This window comes from Aquila chrysaetos, chromosome 10 (assembly GCF_900496995.4).
Source record: "Aquila chrysaetos chrysaetos chromosome 10, bAquChr1.4, whole genome shotgun sequence".
In the NCBI taxonomy this organism is placed as follows: domain Eukaryota; kingdom Metazoa; phylum Chordata; class Aves; order Accipitriformes; family Accipitridae; genus Aquila; species Aquila chrysaetos.
The window spans coordinates 19,268,169-19,288,964 of record NC_044013.1 but is presented as its reverse complement, the minus strand read 5'-3'; the positions used below and the strand labels follow the sequence as shown (position 1 = coordinate 19,288,964).

General features: G+C 37.3%; 1 protein-coding gene across 4 annotated transcripts in view; it reads left to right on the top strand.

The window, feature by feature from the left end:
- COL4A3 (collagen type IV alpha 3 chain) overlaps positions 1 to 18,610 on the top strand; it is a 66,148-nt gene extending 47,538 nt beyond the window's left edge. For 3 of the 4 annotated variants that reach the window (XM_030029273.2, XM_030029275.1, XM_030029276.1), the window contains 18 exons: positions 53 to 151; positions 1,682 to 1,771; positions 2,160 to 2,299; positions 3,386 to 3,512; positions 3,789 to 3,869; positions 4,875 to 4,973; positions 5,940 to 5,990; positions 7,005 to 7,190; positions 7,867 to 7,997; positions 8,495 to 8,567; positions 9,902 to 9,973; positions 10,094 to 10,213; positions 11,254 to 11,352; positions 11,937 to 12,149; positions 12,816 to 12,993; positions 14,027 to 14,141; positions 15,461 to 15,633; positions 15,907 to 18,610. In XM_030029273.2, coding sequence (XP_029885133.1) covers positions 53 to 151; positions 1,682 to 1,771; positions 2,160 to 2,299; positions 3,386 to 3,512; positions 3,789 to 3,869; positions 4,875 to 4,973; positions 5,940 to 5,990; positions 7,005 to 7,190; positions 7,867 to 7,997; positions 8,495 to 8,567; positions 9,902 to 9,973; positions 10,094 to 10,213; positions 11,254 to 11,352; positions 11,937 to 12,149; positions 12,816 to 12,993; positions 14,027 to 14,141; positions 15,461 to 15,633; positions 15,907 to 15,991 — 2,132 coding nt within the window. In that variant the 3' untranslated portion in view covers positions 15,992 to 18,610. Of the gene's footprint in view, positions 1 to 52; positions 152 to 1,681; positions 1,772 to 2,159; positions 2,300 to 3,385; positions 3,513 to 3,788; positions 3,870 to 4,874; positions 4,974 to 5,939; positions 5,991 to 7,004; positions 7,191 to 7,866; positions 7,998 to 8,494; positions 8,568 to 9,901; positions 9,974 to 10,093; positions 10,214 to 11,253; positions 11,353 to 11,936; positions 12,150 to 12,815; positions 12,994 to 14,026; positions 14,142 to 15,407; positions 15,634 to 15,906 lie in introns of those variants that run through there. The other variant, XM_041127016.1, reaches the window with a different exon arrangement.
- The last annotated feature ends 2,186 nt before the right edge of the window (positions 18,611 to 20,796 follow it).

The following is a 20,796-nucleotide window of genomic DNA, read 5'->3' as shown; positions in this document are numbered from 1 at the left end:
ATACTCTAAGGTGTTGTTTTGTAATATTTTTTAAAATGAAACTTTGTTTTAGGAGTTCAAGGAAGAATGGGTCTAAGAGGAGAAAAAGGTGATGCTGGTGTGCAAGGTCCCCCAGGTCTTGATGGGTCTGAAGGAATACCTGGTCTACCAGGTATGGAATATGTATATTGAAAATTACTGTATCATGTGGAGAGTAGAGATAATATTACCTCAATGCTAGCACATAAACTTGGTGCCAGCAGCAGCACTACATTCTCTGTATTAACTCTGAAGCTTTTCTGAGAATTCTGAAGCTGAGCAATTTCCAAAGCTGCTATTTGAAAGTCATAGCATCTACCACCAAATGATTGTTTCCTTCTGAATATAGTGCAGTTTGGGGTGATGAATAGAACGTAATATTAAATCCTGAATAATAATAACTTTAAAATCTAAAGGGTGATGAGGCCAATAAATAAAAACTGGTATTTATAAGAAGTTTGAATTCCTAGTATTATAAGAAAAAAAGTAAGAATTCTAAAATATGAACATTAGAATTGTGCACAAAAATATTTCAGAAGCTTTTTTATTTCAGATTGATTTTATTTCCGTTTTCAAAGCCTGCATATTTGGCTTAAATTTTAAGTTACCAGATCTGCAGTAAAAAGCAGACTTCAAAAGAACCTGCATAAATCATAAACCTACCTAAGCTATTTCACAAAGTTTGCTCTGCCATTACCATAACCTCATACATAATGATACATGTTGACCCTTGAGTGAGACAATTCATCTGTTTTTTTTAAATTGATGCTAATAAAACATCTTTACTTCTCTGTATTCTGTGTTTTTGATTCTTTGAGATAACTTCTTTCTAGAAAACCATATGACACTATAATTAGGTACATAAAAATGGTGACAATTAGAAATAATTTTAAACTTGTAATCAAAATGGCTCTTCTCATGATGGCAATTATCCATGCTACCTGCTATTACAGCATCACTGCTATACTCTGTCATTAACATCCTTTGTAGTCATTGCAGTGTAGCCATCACAGGAAAAACTGCAAATGCTCCACTACTCCCTAACTTTTTATGGAAGAAAATAAGACCTCACCTGCCTAAATGTTCAGGCATTGCCAGTACCCTGGAATTTAGACATGGGAACATTCTAGATGCAACTAGATCTTGTAGTCATTAAACTGAATGCTAATTTAGCTAAATTAAGCTAAAGATAATTGAGTAGGGGAAAAAGTGCCTAAGCCTTATAAGAAAAAGCTCTTGAGTATACTCAAGAATGCAGGAGAAGTGCATAATGAGTAAGTAATAACGTGATTGTGACATGCCCAGAAAGAAACCAGACTGAACTCAGAGGGACAATGAAAGGAGAGTCCAGTGTGTAAATACAAATTCATGATCTTGATAAAAATTTGCAAAAGTATATTTCAGTTGCTGCCCCTAAGTGCTGTGGTCACAAACCTTAATTTTAATGTTGATACATAAGATGCTTGTTATTTCCTTGGCTTTCTGACAACAATAATGATAATTTTATTTGTGTCTGGGGCAAGAGGCTGCATGTTGATTTATAAAATAATAAGATACCATGTCAAGGTGTGTGGTAGAGGATTCTGTATTCATGACAGCTCTACCAGCCAGCCAGTGTCTAAAGCAAACATGTGAAGATGATACTTATTTCTTCATCTTGCAGGTGTCAAAGGATTTATGGGTCTTCCAGGGATTCCTGGAGGACAAGGATTCCCAGGTGCACCAGGAAACAAAGGGGACATGGGAATTCCAGGTCATTTTCTGTCAAGCCATATTACAAATTCATAGACCTGTATAGAAGCATTTGCACAGATCTGAGCAGTTACTGTAAGCGTACTATACAATACTTAGACTGGGATTTATTCTTTGCAGTACCTATAGACTTCTCACCACCCCAGCATTTGCTTGACTTGCAGAATACAGTTCTCCCTCTCTCTAAATTAAATATAACTTCTTTAATTTATATATTGTTACATATAAGAACCTCTTTTTAATGGGTTTAGAAATAAAATCACTGGCTGTGTAAATTACTTTAATGAGGAATGAATATCTGAATATACAAGCGGTAGCTCACAAAACACAAGGTGTAGTGTACGATTATGATCCTTTTAAGAATGGTATCAGTATCTGTATTTTTCCAGGTCCAAAAGGACAGAAAGGATCTCCGGGCTTTCCAGGACCATCAGGTTACCCTGGTCCACAGGGCTATGGTGGCTTTCCAGGTGACAAAGGAGACCCTGGGTACCCATCTGCTGGGCCTCCAGGAGAGCCTGGTCCAAAGGTATAAAGGCAATGGAAACATTGTCATATTAGGCAATAGGCAGAGCCTTTGACTATAGAAACAGAACAGCATGTAAGTGAGAGCTGCAGAGTTTGCAGAAGTAGATGATTTGTTAGTGATAAAAAATATGAAGATTCTATTGTGTCATTACTCAGGGGAAATTTTTGAGTTCATTATATTTCATTTTTCTCTTGGTGCAAGAATTTCTTATTTGTAAAGATGGAACATCTTGGAAATAACTTTGTTTCTGTAAAAGTTGCTAATCCATTAAGAACAAGGACTTGCACTTAAAAAGTCAGCAGTAGGAATACTTGTACATTAAAAAGTACATAAAAACATCTTCTTAGCAAACGCAAAAGTTTCCTAATCTAAAATTGTACCATTGTTTTTTGACAGTCTAGTAATATTACACAACATGAATTGGGGTTTTTTTCTTAGCGATATATAATACATTCAGTATATATTATGTTCGGTAATATATATGGCTAAGAAAAAAACTATCTTTTATGTTAGGTCAATTAGATACAATTTTACTCCACATACTCTGGTTGTTGAACAACTGGGAGTCTTTTTACATACGAGATTATACGTGGTTGAGGCTGTAAATGGTACTATAACTCCTGTAATCTGTCTAAATTGTCTGTTTCTTTTCTGTGTTAGCTGGGTAGCCACAATGAGATTACTGTCGTGAAAGTCAGTAGGAATTCAAGGAAAAATATGCATTTCAGTATTTTTTTATAGCTGCATATTATGTAAGGAATGTATGTTTGGATCAAAAGAGGAGCTGTTGGAGTAAAATTGAAGGAAAGCCTATGTGTCGGTGAAAACATCTGAAGACGAAGTTGGTGTGTATAGATTAAAGAAAAGATTTTTTTTATTAGCTATGTCTAAAGGATCAGTGGTATTATGAGAAGACTTCATATCAGTCTACTTTGATTTTTTTTGTCTGAAAATCATAGTGAACTGTGATTACACTTACTTAACCTTTAAAATTATGTATGATTTTTCTGTTGTTCAAATATGGAATGTAATGTATTTAATGTAAGGTGATTCTTTACCTTTTTGTGTGCAACTTCTATTTCTCAGGGAGATCCAGGCCCCCCAGGAGCTTTGGGCAGCAAAGGAGAAAAAGGATCCCAAGGTCATCCAGGACATAAAGGAGTACCAGGACCACATGGGATCAGAGGCGAAACTGGAAGTGCAGGAATCCCAGGTGTGTTTTGTTTTGGAGGGGTGATGAGATGTTGACATGCTTCCAGAAGAAGATGATTTCTCAATAAACTACAGAGGGTGCCTTTGGAGTGGCACATTTATATTCAACTGCTGTAAACCTAAACAGCTCCTTTGTAGTCCGTGCAGCCAGGCTAGCTTATGTCAGCTAGAGATCTTTCGCAGCCATCCGAAGCAGAAATGATAGCAAAGTTCTCAGACTGAATCTGGATCTAGTGATAATGCCCATTCTCCTCTCCCACACTCTTTTTTCTTACAGGGAAGCTTGGACCTCCTGGAGATACTGGTGTTACAGGACTGCAGGGCCGCCCAGGACAACAGGGCATTACAGGCCCTCCTGGTATGGCATATAGCATCTCTCCCAGATCACTGCCCCCTGGTTTGTTAGTTTCTTTGTAATGAGGCAGTTGATGTTCTTATTCTTTTGAGCTTTTTAGAATTTAACTGATGCAGTTGCAGTCTCTGTTCATGTTAGTTAGAGGCTTTTTTTACCTTCTGTGGTTGCAGCTAAGGACTTCAACAGTGTGTTTTCAATGTTACCAGTTCAGCTGAGGCAAGGTGTTTTAATTTTGTTTCACTGTTGTAAAGTTTTTTGGCCTGCCCCCCCCTTTTTTTTTTCCCCTCTAGAGGTCTCAAGATATGATATCCACACAATTTTAAGAAAGGCTTGTTCTACCTCCTAAAATAGAATAATAAACTAAGATGTAGCTAGATGAGGAGGAGAAGAAAATGAATTAGAGTGGAAAGAGGGGACAGAGTTGTAGTTGCTTGTTAAAGCAACAGAAAAGATCAAACCATTCAAAATATACCTAAGGGGGAGTGTGTAAGTATGGAGCAACAGAGAGGTATGCAATGCAGACTTTAATAAAGCGAGTGCCAGTCATTGTCTTCAAAATATTGAGAGACCCTCATCAAAATTATGATGTTGTGGTTTTGTTGACTTTAGTGAACTTGCACTGACTTATCAGCAGAGTTAGGAAAGATCAGAATCTACTCCCTGTTTAGAGAAACCTTGAATTTGTAATAAAGCCAGGGAGAGAAACCACACTGCCTGTATGGATTCCCACCAGCATGGGTTAAATCAAAGGCAGGGTTCTAAAATGTGTTTGAAAGACAGGAAGTTATTGCCTGTAAAAATAGTGGGGGTGTTAAAGCCATTGAAGGCTGGTGAGCTCAATAAAAAGTATATGTTGCTCTTTAGAAATGTTTACGTACCACTACACTTACATCTATCTTTGAAATAGCTGAACTAATTAAATTTTAATAAAGGGGACTCATATGTTCTCCCTTTGAAATGCAGAATAATAGAAGTGAAAATGATATTGTGGTCCGTTATAATTCACAGGTGCTGTTGGACACCCTGGAAAAAATGGACTTGTTGGCGAAAGAGGTAATCAAGGTCAGGATGGTATGCCTGGTCACCCAGGAGTAAAGGGAGAACCAGGTAACACCAGTGAAATATTTTCATTCAATTTTACAATTGTTTTTTTCCCCTAGTTAAACTGACAAGGATTGTTTGGGAAGGATTAATAAGGAGCTTCTGTGGAGCCAAAGATAAATTTATAAGTAGAAGGTTTTTCACTTCACAGGCTTTTCTTTGTAATTGTTGTACATGCTGTCAACAACCCAAATGCATATGTCACCACTCCATTATACATGTGATTTGTCATAATGTTGCCTAAAAATGTTAATGTCTGCAAGAGCCAAAGTATTGCTGTTAAAAGTTCTTATGTGTTTAATCTCAAAGAGATGAAAAGAACAAAAATGCTTTAAAGAGGTCTCCTCTCTTATGTGGAAATAAGATAAAAGGAAACACAGTGTTTACACAAATAGTGAAGGTTTCTATGACCTGCTCCTTGGGTTGTAAAACCTTTCATTTAAATGTCACTTCTGATGTCATCAACATCCGCAGATAGATTTAGTCCTCCACTGAATTCTGACAGAAAGTGTTTTCATATTTTACAGTGAAAATGTTTCTTTACATTTTAGTATAAAGAGGATACTGAGAAGGCATTCATAGTATTTAGGAAGTTTTTTCAAATTAAGTTTGAAGTAATCACTGTTAACGTATTTTCTTTTTTAGGTGTTCACATTTCTTCTATTTTTCTTAGTAACGAACTTAAATGCAGATTTTTCTTCTGTTTTTTTCATCAGAAAAAAGACAAAGCTTATTGTAGAATGTACCTCAAATATGATTTTTCAATAAGAGTTCCTACTATAAAGTAAAACTTACAAATTTATTTTGTACTTCTGGATAGAAGAAATGGAAATAATCGATACATTATATTTTACATATAACTAAAATCTACATTTTGATTCAGTGTATTCTGAAGAAATGTATGAAATATTAGGCAACTATGATGTTTTCTAACAATTATTCAGGACTTTAACATGACCTAATATTTTATAGGAGCACCAGGGAGAGGAATCCCTGGCCTTCGAGGTATTCCTGGTCGTAGAGGTGAGTTGTCCTTTCAGAAAGCAAAAGCTTAACTTTTAAATACCAGAATCATCATCTTCAAGTCACCTCCTGCTTTTGGATGCTTGAAATGGCGCTAAGAGTATCAGAGGAAATCAAGAGTGATTCTGTGCTTTTGATCAATGATTTGGTGCTATATATTAAATGTCAAGAGTTCTTGCTTGTAAAGTTAAGGCTATTGTAAAAGGGAAATAAAGAAGCTAACTTCTATGGTTTTGTGAAGGTGATATACACATTCTAGAGCTTTTGAAATTTTATTTTGATGCATAATTTGATTAACAGAGTATATTCTAATGAAAACCGATGATGCTGAATACTAAGCATACTGTAAGAAAGCTGCAGTGATTGCATTTTAATTTTGTTCATCTCCTCTTTTAGTGAGCAGTTGACTGAGGGGACTTTTCCCATTTTTTAGTTTTTGCATTGTATTTCTAGTACTGGTAGAAATCCATTGATTTGCTTTACTTAAAAATAAATAAATAAATAAAAATTCTGTCTTCATATCCTCCATATAGACATCATGCACTTGAAGATCAACCTTAGAACAATATCCTTTGGGAGTAGTCTCTTACTTTGTTGTACTCCTATTGATGCTTTTAGCTGGAATTTAGTTTAAAATGATTTGCCAGTTCTGATGTTCAAAGAAACATTTCTTCTACTTAATCCATCAATAAATATTCCCTGCTCTGGTCTTTCTACCCTTCTCTAAAGTTTATTCCTTTGTATGAGCAATCTCTGAAGTGGAGTTTTTTTAAAAATTAAAAAAAAAAAAAGAGGAAAGAAAAAAGAGTGGTGTGTGTACACTACCTTGCAGTGAATCCTGTTTTCTCACAAGTATTTTGCTTTGCATTAGCAAGGTGGCTTTGGGGACTCCTCCATACTAAAAACAAAGGTTGAACTCTACGTTTGCAGTGTAGTAAATGCACATACTCTGTGTAGTCACATCATCTTACCATCTTTACAGCTCTCCCCAAATGTAATACTTATACTTTGCAGGAATCAAAGGGGACATGGGACTGCCTGGTTTTCCTGGGCCACCAGGTATGAAAGGTCATCAGGGTGATCAAGGACCCATTGGACCTCCTGGCTTAGTGGGGTTACCTGGATTTCAAGGCGCAACAGGCATGGCAATTACTGGCCAAAAAGGGAATAGAGGTATTGCTGGTGCAGATGGGAGACCAGGTGTGTTGTTATTACTCCTTATTTATCTGAAATGATATACTGATAATTGAAAGCAGAATTCAGCCTGTCCAGAACTCAAGGTTGAAAGGGGTCTTCCCCCAAGACAGCTTCGTAATTAAGCAGGTAGTTCCTTTACCAGTTAATGCAATGTTACCATTGCAAACACTGATGGTCTATGCAGTGTGATGTAAATTAAAATCACGCTAAGCTTTGCAGTCCACTCGATTGCATGATTTTGCTTTCTTCCCATGTGGTCTGTAGGGCAGCTGAGATCCAACTTTAAAGGAGGTGGCATGAGTGGGTAGATGTGGCACTTAGGGGCATGGTTTAGTGGTGGACTTGGCAGTGTTAGGTTTACAGTTGGACTTGATGATCTTGAAGGTCTTTTCCAACCTAAATGATTCTATGATAACAGGCATAACTACAACTGGAGGATATTCAAGAAGCTGTAGTGCTACAGACTACTGCAAGAACTCAGCTATGATCTCAGATTAAATTAGCTGGCTAGGAAAAATGAGTTGATTTTTTTTTTAAAATGGGTATATTTCCTTGGGAATCACTGAGATGATAAACATGAGTACCATTATAGAGTTATTGAATGTTGTACTACATTATATGTAACATATGTGAAATGCCGTTGGCAGTAGACTTTACTTACTCTGGTGTTTCTGTACAGGTGCTCCAGGTTTTCCAGGGCCTCCTGGTCTTCCCACTCCCAGCATGAAAGGAAGCAAAGGTGTTAGAGGGGCAGATGGCATACCAGGGCCAACAGGCCCAGACGGTGACATTGGTCCTCCTGGTCCAAAAGTCAGTGAAAGGAATATTGCTTGTTTCCTACTCCATTGTTAATTTGCTTTTGCCATGAAAATAACACCCAGGACAATTTAAAAAAAAAAAAACAAACAAACAAACAAAAACAAACAAACAAACAAAAAAACCCAACAACAACAACAACAAAAAAAAAACAAAACCAAAAAAAACCCACATCGTCCCCAAAACCTCGTTTAATAGAGGGAAAATAATAAAATGGATATGAAAAGTAACTTTTATGGACTTAAGTGGCTAAAAAAACATTACTGTGAATTTCTGGCATGTCATTTTCTTGGCTGTTCTGTATTGCAGAATAACATTAACAACGATATGACTATTTCTAACATGTAACATGCTTACAAATGGAGCAGATAATTCTAGTTGTAGCATATTCTGTGAACATAATGCTCTGAGTATTCTAAACAAAAAGAAAGTGTACTTCATAGTGTGCAGATGCTGCTTCCTGTTTATTATTGCTGTTACCTGATTTGCAGGGAATAGAAGGTCGATCAGGTTATCCTGGTGCTAGAGGGGACCCTGGATTTCTTGGATTCCCAGGTGTAAAAGGTATTCATGTATTTATTACATACACTTCTGTGTGCCTAATACAGTCATTTATATGTTGCATTGTAATAGTATTTGTGGTTTTGAGGTTTTTCAATCAAGAGCAGGGGGTAAGTCAGCTATAAATGCAAGTGATCACCAAGAGAGCATTTTCTTTGAGTTATATGCTATGGGTATGTCCAATCTGATGTTGAAGTGAAGAAGGGCTGAAACTTCAATGGCCTTCACCTCAGGCAAATGCACACGAAGTTTGTCCTTAGTGATTAATAATGCGTAAGGACTTTGGGACTGAGTCTGCTAATTAGAAATGCCACACCACTGCTACAAGATGAGACTTTTTGGCAACCTTTTAGATATAGAACTCGAGCATTTAATTATAATTACAACACAGAGCACTGTGTCGTCTGTTTGCCATAAGAATAGTCCCAACTATAATCTAATTCACCAGTTTATCAGCAGACAAACTGTTAAATGTATTAGCTTCATTAATTTCATATTCATGAGGGTTAGTCAGATCAGTAGCTAGCTAAAAATCCTTTTAATTTAGATATTTTTCTAGTGATTTAAATCTGATATAGGTCTGCATTACTCCAATATTCTCATTTTTCAATTGCATGATATACAGTGACACAGAATTGTCATTATCTGTTTAACCTACTGGTTTGTGTTCCATGCTAATTATTGTGTATTTTAAATTTGTTCTAATTTGAAAAGTCACTGTACAGGCAGTAAGTAGACTTTCTTAAGCAAAAAGCTCTCATTTCATGGCATAGTCAGTCAAATCTCCTGACCTGATGATAAAATACAGTTGACTTTTTTTTTTTTTTTTATTTCCAGCAGAACTGTGGAGAGTAATCTGAATGTAACCTCATATTTTGCACAGTGAAAAGAATTGCTTATGAAGTTTCAAACACTTAAAAAACTATACAACCCTCCTAATAGCCATCAGCATAACTGACAATAGGGTTTAAAGGCAGTTGAACTGCACAGCATTGCTGGAGGCAGCACTTGACCTGTATACTCAGTGACAAAAACACATGAGATAAAAAGGACATAGTCTAAAGTTGAAATTTTAAGCTAGGTTTATGGGACCAGCCATTATATGAAGATTGGCATGGAAACAACTTCTTATAAACTGAGTGCACTTGGCCTATAAATTATACAGTAAAAGCAGAGATGTAGAAGTCCACTTTCACATTTCACATGAGTCTACAGGTTGTGTTACTCTTCGGGAAGGTTGCATGGATCATGCAGGACTCTTAAATAAGCCTCTGAAACTTTGACAGTTGTTTTGACATTTTAAACCAGACAGATGTATCTTCAATCTTCTTTCCTAGGAGAAAAGGGTAATCAAGGACCCCCTGGACCACAAGGTGCAGAAGGGCCAAGGGGACCAAAGGGCCAGCGTGGTAACCAACCCTTCTCATTCTAATACCAACTGACTTAGGTTGATTTGTTTGTTTTGTTTTGTAGTTTTTTGCTTTCTTTTAATATAAAGCAATAGCTCTTCGTTATATTTTTGCTGCTAGGTCCACCTGGAGTCCCTGGGAGAATATTCTCTGTCCCAGGAAGCAAGGGTCCTCCTGGACTGCCAGGAATCCCAGGAACACCAGGTGATCAAGGAATTCAAGGGATTCCTGGACTACAAGGTGGTTTATATTTTTATCTCTATACATGTTTGTGTGTGGTGCTTAGTGGAACATTTTGGTTTGGTGGGAAAACATGCTTCTGCATAGAAAATTGACGTGTCTTTAATAATACGTCTTCATATTTTAAAATAGCTCTTTGTACCTTGTTAGCAACCTTATATTTATAACCTGTCCCATTCCATCTGCCCTCCACCCTCACAGTCAGTGAGTTTCTCCCTCAACATAAGCCTAAGCAACATAATGGAATAAAAAGTAAACTTGGATCAAAACATTCACCATTTTCATACAACCAGAACCATGCTCAGGACGTTTGTCATTTTGGGGGCTGGAAATTACCACAGACAATAGAAGTACTCTAGATGTGCTACGAAGTGATTGCCTGTCATAGCCTTGGGGGTGGGAAAGGAAAGGAGAGGCTGGCTACTTCTCCATTGGCACTAGAAGTGAAGCCTGCCACAGCTGTGAGGAATGCGGAAGCAAGGAGCAGGTAGGATGAGGTGGATGTGCAGTGGGTACTTGGCCACCCTTCTCAATACCACAGCTTTCCACTCCAGGAAGGGAGCTCCTCAGGGGGACAGGCTTGCCAGAAGGCATGCCCCACTCAGGAATGACAGTTGCATAACAAAGCAGGCACTAAAGAATTGTTCTTTTACACTTTCCTTGAAGTTGTTTTACAAAGGTGCTGTATTATTTATAGAATTACAAACCGTGACCAAGATGGTTATGGCCTGTTACTAGATTTTTGTAATATTTCTCTTGTATGTCATATGCTAAAAGAAAAAGGTACTTGCTTTGGTTTCTGTAAACATTTCTTATGAGAATAATATTTTTCTGCAATACACTCGATATTTCCTTGTAATCTTCCTGATAGGAAATACAGTGACAGTAACACCACAGTCAGTCTCAAAAGTCTTCATGCTGATGTTTTTATTCTAACACAGCTACATTTACGTGGGGATTTTAACTTCATTCATTAACAGTATTAAAATCTAGAATAACTAGTGTTATATAATTCTGTTTTTTTCTTGATTACAATTTAGGACCTAAAGGAGTAAAAGGTCTACCGGGAAGTTTTGGTCATCCAGGTCAACCAGGACTGCCTGGTCCAAAAGGAGACAGGGGATTTCCAGGACAAAGAGGTACAGGAAAGCAGACATCTCTGTTTGACTGCTACTACTGAATTTACAGATCAACTGTATTCCTGATTTCTGTAAATCCTTCCTCTTGCATGTATTGAGATTCTGTAACATTTACTGTAGCTTTAGGGCCACAAGCACATGCAAGCACATTCTTAGCTTTTAACAGATACATGTTCACAACTGAAATAATAGTTTACAAAGATATGCCTTAACTGTGCTCCTCTGTTACCAATCACATTTATTTATCTCTTGAAATCCCTAGGTGTACCTTCTTATGACATCAAAATAGAACTAAATATTTCTATTTAGTCACCATAAAAAGTTTTTACTTTACAACTTTTTTGGTAAAAATGGCCATGGTTCTTTCAAATACCTCACTATTCCATGAAACTATACAATGTAAAGCTACCTGAGCTAGGTCTGAAGGAGTTAATACATCTAGCAACAAATACTACCAATTTTCAAGTTGTATCTTCTTCCTGATAATTTTTTTGTTAGTTTTCAAGTGGTTCCACTAATTTAAATGAAGTAAAAATTCAAACAAAATTATAATATTTCTAGTCATACTTCTTTCCCCTCCACAGGACAACCTGGACTGATTGGCTTTCCAGGTCTACAGGGGTTACCTGGATCACCAGGTACTATCACTGCTGGTCCAACAAGAAGAGGTTTTATGTTTACCCGGCATAGTCAGTCAACAAAGATTCCTTCATGCCCACATGGGACATCACAGATTTATGTTGGCTATTCGCTGCTTTTTGTACAAGGAAATGAACGAGCACATGGACAAGATCTTGGTACTGTATTGGTAAAAATTTTCAGATAGTTTTATTTAGAGTCCAGTAATGCTAAGTTGTCATGAAATCAAACTCACAGTGAGTATCCAAGACGAACATTGGTTTCAACCATCAGCCTCCAGAGTGGTCTGCTGCTCTGAGTCAATTCAGGAATTGTGGCTTGAAAGACATCTTTCTCTCCTGCACCTCCTATATTCCCTTTTTGCTATCCCTAGACATTTTTGAGGAGGAATTCAGTTACTTATGGATAGATGTCTAGTATAAATGTTCACAGCATCTGCACAGGGCTGACAGTAATAATGCAGGATCTGAGAGAGAATCTTGCTTTTTTTGGAGACCAAATGGGATGCTTTAGGGTGTAAAAAATGGCACCAGAAGCTTTTGTTTAAGCAGCTGAATCCCTGCTACTGTGTCAAGGATACCATTCAAGAGGATATTATTATTTTAACAGATTTCGTTTAGCCCTTATTTTTATATAAATACCGTTATATATACCATAGGCATTTTGCTTTCAGATAATTCCACTGTATAGACACTTCTCTTTTTATAGTTACCAACTTTTTAATTCTCACTATAGCAGATTGGATGCCATCATGTGTCTCTTCTGTTCGCTGCACTAAATGTAATCTCCTATCTGTCACAAACCTCTCCTCTTTTATCTTTTAGGAACAGCTGGTAGCTGCTTGCAGAGATTTACCACCATGCCATTCTTATTCTGTAACACCAATGATGTTTGTAGTTTTGCTTCTCGCAATGACTATTCATACTGGCTGTCAACTGCAGCAGTAATGCCAGTAGACATGGCACCGATTTCTGGTAGGGCACTAGAGCCCCATATAAGCAGGTAAGAGTATAAGAATTTTAGCTCTTTTGGCCCGGAACCACAGACATCATAAATTGTTTTGAACGGCAAATCTTAGGCAAAGACTCGCCCATCTGAGCCAGTACAAGCACTGTTTTTAACCACCTGATTTTTGATTACTCACCTGAATATGCCAGATACCCAGTGATACTCTAACAAAAGTTAGATTAAAGCTAGGGTACCACCACAGGTCTTAATCTGCATAGCTGACATGAGAAGATGGCACACAATCCTACTGATAGCAGTGATATTTTTAAAAAAACTATTGTTGTGTATATCAGAGGCAGACTAAAATGAAATAAAGATAGCTTCATTATTTGAAATACAGTACAAATCAAGTTCTGCTTTCAATTATGTGTGATACATTTACTGTAGTTGCTGAAGAACATTTTAAGTTGGGGCTGAAGGTTTTCTGCTACAAAATACCCTTGTGCAAATGTGGCCCTTTCTAGTTGCTTTAGAACAGCTGAGAAGGTTGAAGAGCATCTTAAAAGAGAAAAAGCTCTAAAAGCATGAATGACCAAGAGTAGCAAAATCAAAGATGGGAGGGCAAGCTTTGCACTCTTTCTAGCCTGCCCTACCCAGTTGTTGCAATCTAGTAGCTCAGCTTCATAGTTTCTTCATTTAGGATATAAAGAGTACTTTTTCTAATCTTAGCAAATAAAGGTACAGAACTCTGATCTAAACCATAACAACATAAAGTACTGAGCACATGAAGAAGGTAACATTTAGCTTGTTACTTCAGTAAAGGCAAAATTGGGAAGCTTAAATGTTCTGGGACTAATTTCCATCTTATACCAATTTTTGTCTGCTGTTACTGGTAGAGATTGCAAAGCAAGGTATTTGGGTTACCTTCAATTTACTTATCTCCTCATTAAACAGAGAAAACCTCTGTGAGTTGTAACATTTATAGTAAGCTCTGCCATTAGGTAGCTACTATCCCAGAAGATAAAATTTTTGTCTGCTTTCATGTTTTCCCTCATCTGCCCTGAATGCATGTGCATTTCTCTTACAGGTGTGTTGTCTGTGAAGGAGCTGCAATGGTAATAGCAGTTCACAGCCAAACAACTGTAGTTCCTGCATGTCCAGAAGGCTGGATATCTCTCTGGAAGGGTTTTTCTTTTGTTATGGTAAGGATATAAAGACTTGAATTATTAATTTTATGTCCTCTCACTTTCATTGGCGTTTTCATCTGCTCATAGCTCATTTGTTTCTTAATAATTGTTAAATTCTTTTTTTTTTTCCTTTGCCAAGAAGTAGGCAATAATTCTATTAACTCTTATCCAATGCCAGAAGCATAGGAACAACTATTCTGATCTGTCTCCAAAAATAGGTGGCAGGAGGAAAAGGGGAAAAGATGAAAGGATTTTGGTCTGACAAAAATAACTGCATGCTCTCATTTTCTAGTGTCATGCTAAGATCTCAGAAACAGGTTTGGGGAATGGAATGGTTAAACTGGTCCTGAACACAAATACACAGAAATAACTGACCCACTTCCATGCCAGACAGTTCTTTTATAAATCAGATCTTGGGGCTGAACTCCATGGAAAGCTAAAATCAAAACAAATGCAGTACACTGTCTACAAAAGACTGCCTCAATGATTTTGATGCCATAACAAGATATGAGTGAAGAAAGTTCATAATGTGACTGCAAGTTGAGAACTGGTTATGGGAATAAGGCTGTATCTATAGTAGGGGACGTAGCACTTCATCTTTGTTATCCATGCCTGTGGGATGTCATAGGGATGCCAGCAAATGAGGGTGAAAGACAGAATTAAACCCCCCTCTTTTTTGCATGATGTAAAGTCCTTTTAGGTCTAATGTGAAATTTGTTGTTTCTCCTGGGATTTGGCCCTAAGTAGTAGTAGTAGTAATAATAATAATCTTGGAAAAGAACAAGAGAATTTTTGCAGCATCTGGTTAAAATAATTTACTTGTTTCCAACATCAGCAAATTTAAATGGTATTTTCTAGCTGATTTTCTACTGTCATAAATTATTTCAGAGCTATTTCTATAAGCATTTGCCAACATCAGAGAAGGAAAATGCTTTCTTTGCTTTTTGTGTTTGGAGAAGCAATCAATGCAACAAAAAATATGAACACACACAAAATAGGGGATTTGGCTTGTTTGTAATTCAGTTACCGTAGTCCTGAACTGGACAGAAGCCAGCTACTTTCTAGTCTTTGTACTAGTTACAGTTTCATGCCTTCTCATTGAGCAGAAAAAAGGCCTTTGCAGGGACTTAAGAAATGCCATAACTATGCTTGAATTTTCATAAGGGTTTTGTGCTTCATTGTAAGTTTGATAAAACTAATCTGTGTTCATTTTGTTTTGTCCAAGATATACTACAGAACATACGGTATGTTTTAGAAAGAGATTTTTTTTTTTGCCTGCAGTTTACTAAAAGTTGATGGACGAGTTCTTATAAAAAATATATTGGTGGTTACAGTATACAAGTGCCGGCTCAGAAGCTTCTGGCCAAGCATTGGCATCTCCTGGATCTTGTTTGGAAGAATTTCGAGCCATCCCATTCATAGAGTGCCATGGCAGGGGGACGTGCAACTACTACACAAATTCCTATAGTTTCTGGTTGGCATCGTTAAATCCAAGAAGAATGTTCAGGTAAACTGTACTTCCCTGCATCCATACACATTGCATCCATGCTGCAAGTGCCCAAGGAGACAATAACTGCCTGCATAATGTGGGGCCTCCCCTAGTAATTCCCCTCAGTTTAGGCATCCCCCTTTGTTAGGTTCAGGGTCATTCTGCAGTACAAAGATGCCTTAAATGAGTCCAGGATTTCAGTGTTGTTGTCAATAATTCCGTATCCAAAGTTTCATCATCTCTCCCTGTTTTTCAAAGAAAAAAGTAAATGTTTGTTTTCTTTTTTTTTAGGAAACCTCTGCCACAGACTTTGAAAGCAGGAGAACTAGAAAATATCATCAGCCGTTGTCAGGTCTGCATGAAGAGACCAGTCTAAACAGTGGCCACTCTTGATGGAACATGAAACTCTGCTTTTATTACAAAGAATTGCCTAACTCTGAAGAGCTATAATTTATTAAAGTTCAACTGCATCTGGAAAGAAAATTATAAATTGCCAGTGCAGCACTGTGGTGAGGTAGGGCAACAGTTTGACTTTTGTCTTTGGCAAATGACAAAGCACTTTGTTGGAGAAAGCTTGTAATGGCAGTCTGCAGGGGCTTCTGCTGAGCTATGTCATTTCTAAGCTGGATCATCATGATAAAACTATGGCATTGCCAGATCTTTAATGAAAGATGTTAATGCTGCCTTGTGTCATGTGCTTTTCAAACCGCAAGACAAACTAAATGCTCTAATATCAGCTTACGTATGTTCAGTGTTCAAAGTGGATATAATTTAAGATGAAAATCTGGCATTTATGAGAGATAGGGTTCAATAGGAGATATTTTCAGTGCACTTTTTAAATATATGATGATTCATTTAGGGTTGTTCTGTTTTGGTTTTCTTGTCTAATAAACAAGTATCTCCCCACTTACCTCACCCTTCCTCTGGCTGGCAACAGGAATACAATCTTTTTTGTATCACTGCAGTAATAATGGTTCTTGACTAGCCAGAAAGGGAGCTATACCATGCACTGGGCAGACAGTACAGTGGGGACATGCACTAGCTGTGTTCTCCAGAGTGACTATGGCTAAGGGCTGACTAATTGAAAGTGTTGGAAAGTTTTCATTAGATTCCATGGCTTTTGACACAGATCGTGTGTTCTTTAAATTCTTCAAAAGTTAACAGTATTGAGCCTCTTATGAACACATGCTTTTGTCTCTACCGAAGAACAACTATTTACCATATCATAATTTGGGATTTTGATGGAATTGACAATTACTGTATAGCTTAAGGGCTCCCATGGCATTATCAGGTTATCACACACCCATCAGGATGTGATGTCTTTCTATTTTATTTTTAATATATAACAAAAATTATAATATTCACATTTTGTAATATTCCATATTTAAATATTTATCACAAATTATATTCTGTATTTAATTATTTATCACACATTTCTGCAAATGAAACCATTTATTCCATCCAGTTCAATGTATGCATCCAAAATTTAAAAAAAGCCTGATATTTAAATTAGACCATCTAAGCACTGACTTACACAAGAGAATCCAACTGTAAATGAACATAAATACTTGAAAAGCACTTTCATTTACTCATATAACTTATAAAAAATTGTAGCTCTGAGGTTTTTTTTTTTAATATTTATAACATTGCACTTGCAAGGCTATTTAAAGTTGTAATGTTAACATTTAAAATGTTAATATTTTTTAATACTTGCACAATGTATCAGAATTCCAGTATTTAGTGTTATAGAAGAAGCCTAATTCATCTGAATAGTTCTGTAAATGCATCATTTTAAATGTAGGGTCTAGCAATTCATTGAAATAACCAAGATTTCTCATTTAGATGTTTTTTAAGCCAGTGAAATTTTATATTGTTTCTGTTAAAATACTTGCATTGTGTTTGTCTGACTGTTTGAATTTTCAGTGTTAACCTAACTAAGAAAAAGTTTCATCTGTTTCATGCCAGTATCTTCTGATGGAGCTAACGTGAAGACACCATTTAGATGAACTGAATGGATATTTTAAAATTATTGTTTGCTTGAACAGTCATAGTACTTCTGTTTGCAAGGTATAATTGTGAATTTGCAGGGTTTTATGAAGAATCTCTATGCAGATGCACTACTGATAAGAAGGTATTAATGTCAAGTTAATATTTAGTCTTCCATTTGAACCAGGTTTGGGGTTGAGGGTGTTTTCCATAAAATAATCACGTATTAGATTTTTCCATAAACTCTGAAGTTTGCTTTAAATACTCAAAGATAAAACCCACACCCATTGCTTGTTAGGTTGTTGGGGTTTTGGTGGGGTTTTTTTTTTCACTAAGGCTCATTACAGTCACCCAAAGGTATTGTATACAGTATACAATTGATGACTGTGGAGACTCTTATGTAAAACTTGCTAGCAAAATGCAGAAGTACCTGAGGCTGAAGTCTGCTGGAAATGGTCAGTAGAGGATAATGTGTAAGGAGAATGGAATGGATTGTGGTTTTAAAGTCCAAAGGTAAGTTACAAAGAGTTATGTCTCATAGTGTAGCACATAACTGAGAGTTATGCCTTGTTTCCAGTTTTGGATTCCACTGCTCACTTTTTGTGTGGCCTTCAACAAGTTACTAAAGGAAGATTTTCATAAATAGCTTTAGATTTTGAGTGCTCAAACTCAGTCTTTCTTTCAAAAGCATGAAACACAACTGCAGGGACATATATGTTCATCAAGCCCAGCATAATATAAGCTGGATACTGAAAATCAAAGAAAAACTTGAAAAAAGTTGATCTTAACTTCTCTCTGCGGATGCAGATCATTTTACTTCCTTACTGCTAATGATTGTTGTGAGGATTAGTTAACTCATGTCTGTAAATGCTTTGAGAGCCTTAACTGGAAAGTGCTGACGAGGTGCAAAGTGTTAACATATTGTACTGAAAGAATGGAAGCCTGGGAAATCAGAAATAATAAGCAAACAATGGGGGAGGGGGGGAAGAGGAAAGCAAACCTTCTGCTAAATGCAGCCAAATAAAAATATTTTGACTAAATAAAAGACCCATTTCACTTGGTTTTTTGTTCTTCCCAGTGCTAATGATCTTTTCCACTACCTATGCATAATGTTATTTACCAAAAAAAAAAAAAAAAAGTCATTTGATTGAAAGATAGTAAGTGGAGTTTGCCCTCAGAAAGACTCTCTCTCCTACTTGGACTACGCTAGAAGTCTAGCACTTCAGTGTAGATACCCAAGCTGGATGTCTGCATGCTATCTTTCTTCTTCCTAGACATATTTCTACATAGGATACAGTGATGGGCTGGTGACAGACAGTGGTTTCAATCTGGAACAACTCAGCCATATTCTCTTCTACTGCATTCATTCATACTTTCTGCTGGATTCATATGCGTGAAGCACAGGTGGGTGGCAAGTTGCTGTTGACAGAAATAGTATGAGAGAAAGGGTTGTGATTACACTGAGGAAAAACTAGGAAGATGAGGAAGGCTGGCTGATGGGGCCCCAGAGCACACCAGGAGCCCTCGAGTGCCCTGCCCCGTTTGCACTCTCATAACAGGTCCAGGCACTGCATCCAAGCTCCATCCCAGGCCTTGCCGGAGCTCTTCTGTAGGTAGGCTTCTGCCCAGCCCTCTCCCCTGCTGCTCCCACTTCTTCACTTGTCTTTGACCTGGGATCTGACTTGTCACCTTGTGTTTGCCTGATGGTTGCTGGACGGTCAACAGAACCTTTTAATGTTGCCAGCCCAGCTCTGTGTTGCTGTGCCCAGTATGGTGGGACTGTGCCCTTGTTGGAGAGATCACTGCCCTGCCTAGGCTGGGGTTTTCTTCCTCCATGGAAGGAAGCCACTCTTGCAGCTTGCTGACAAACACCCACAACTTGCCTAGGGAACCACTGTAACTCCAGGTTCAAGAGAGGAAAGGACTGGCCACCAAGGAAGCCAAAACCTGTAAAAACTAGAAAAGAGTAGGACTTGATAGTGTTTCCTCAGACAGAAGACAGTACCCAGAGGTATTCTGTAAGTGCGCCCAGACAAACAAGCAGATTGTGTGCAGCAGAAAGGGGCACACCTAACATTACTACCAGGAGTTCAGTGTGAAAATAAGAAAGACGTATCTGAAAATCAAACTGATAGAACAGTGTTGTATGTAACATTCTTAAGGATGGCCTTTTAAATCACTGAACAAGAAAATCAAGGATATCTGCAGAGAGATCTGAAAACTGTCAAAATTATTTGTGCTAGGACTTCTACACAATGAAAAACTGGAAAGAGCATCCTGAAGGGGATGAGGGTACAGCTAGGGTACAGCCTGATGCAATTCTTTTTGAGATTTGACACGCTACATGGGGCCTGGACAGGCTGACGTAGTCATGATATACTAGTGGTAATTCATAACATGATACTACACTAGAAATCACCACCAGGGCTTTTCTGGAGAATTTCCTGTGGATTATAACTCAAGGGACTAGTCTATGGCCGCTTTTATTGTGCGACAACTCAGTTTATGAGCAACAGTCACGTATTCAATGGAATAAAAATAGTTACATAATTGATCTCAGCATAAGATTATACAGGGGGAGTCATGGAAGATGGACCATATTTCTAGTGTGCTTCAAGAACCAGTTTTTAGACTTTTTACACATTTTTTTTTAATTTTTTTTAAAGACTAAATCCCTATTGATAGTTTGTAAATCTTAGAGCCTGGAGAACTGGTAAAACTGAGGAGGACTCTTGTACAGAATGATGGGGATTGCCTGGTAAGATGTGCTCAGGCCAACAATTTGTGTTTCAAGGAGGCCAAATGTAAAATATATCTAAAGGCAAATAATGTATAATTCTCAATGTTATACAACTTTTATTTTTGTCTAGGAAGAGATCATATTTCAGACCACTTGCCTCTAAAACAGTGCTGTTGGTGTTTGTAAAGAACTGAATTAGCAAGTTGTGGGCCTTGGATCAATACATGCTTCAATATTTCTGGCATTGCTACTCATTTTAACCTCCAAAACATTATTGTGACCATAAATCAAAATATAGGGAAAGTTCAGAGGGTACTTTCCTCTCTTTAAAAAATTATCTGCTATATATAATAGCATTTTTCATTTTATTTTTCTGTATGGAATTGGAAAATCAATAGTTATGGCACATCCCAAGGGAAGAGCTGCTTTTAGGCAGCCTATGCTGTGAGGGGGAG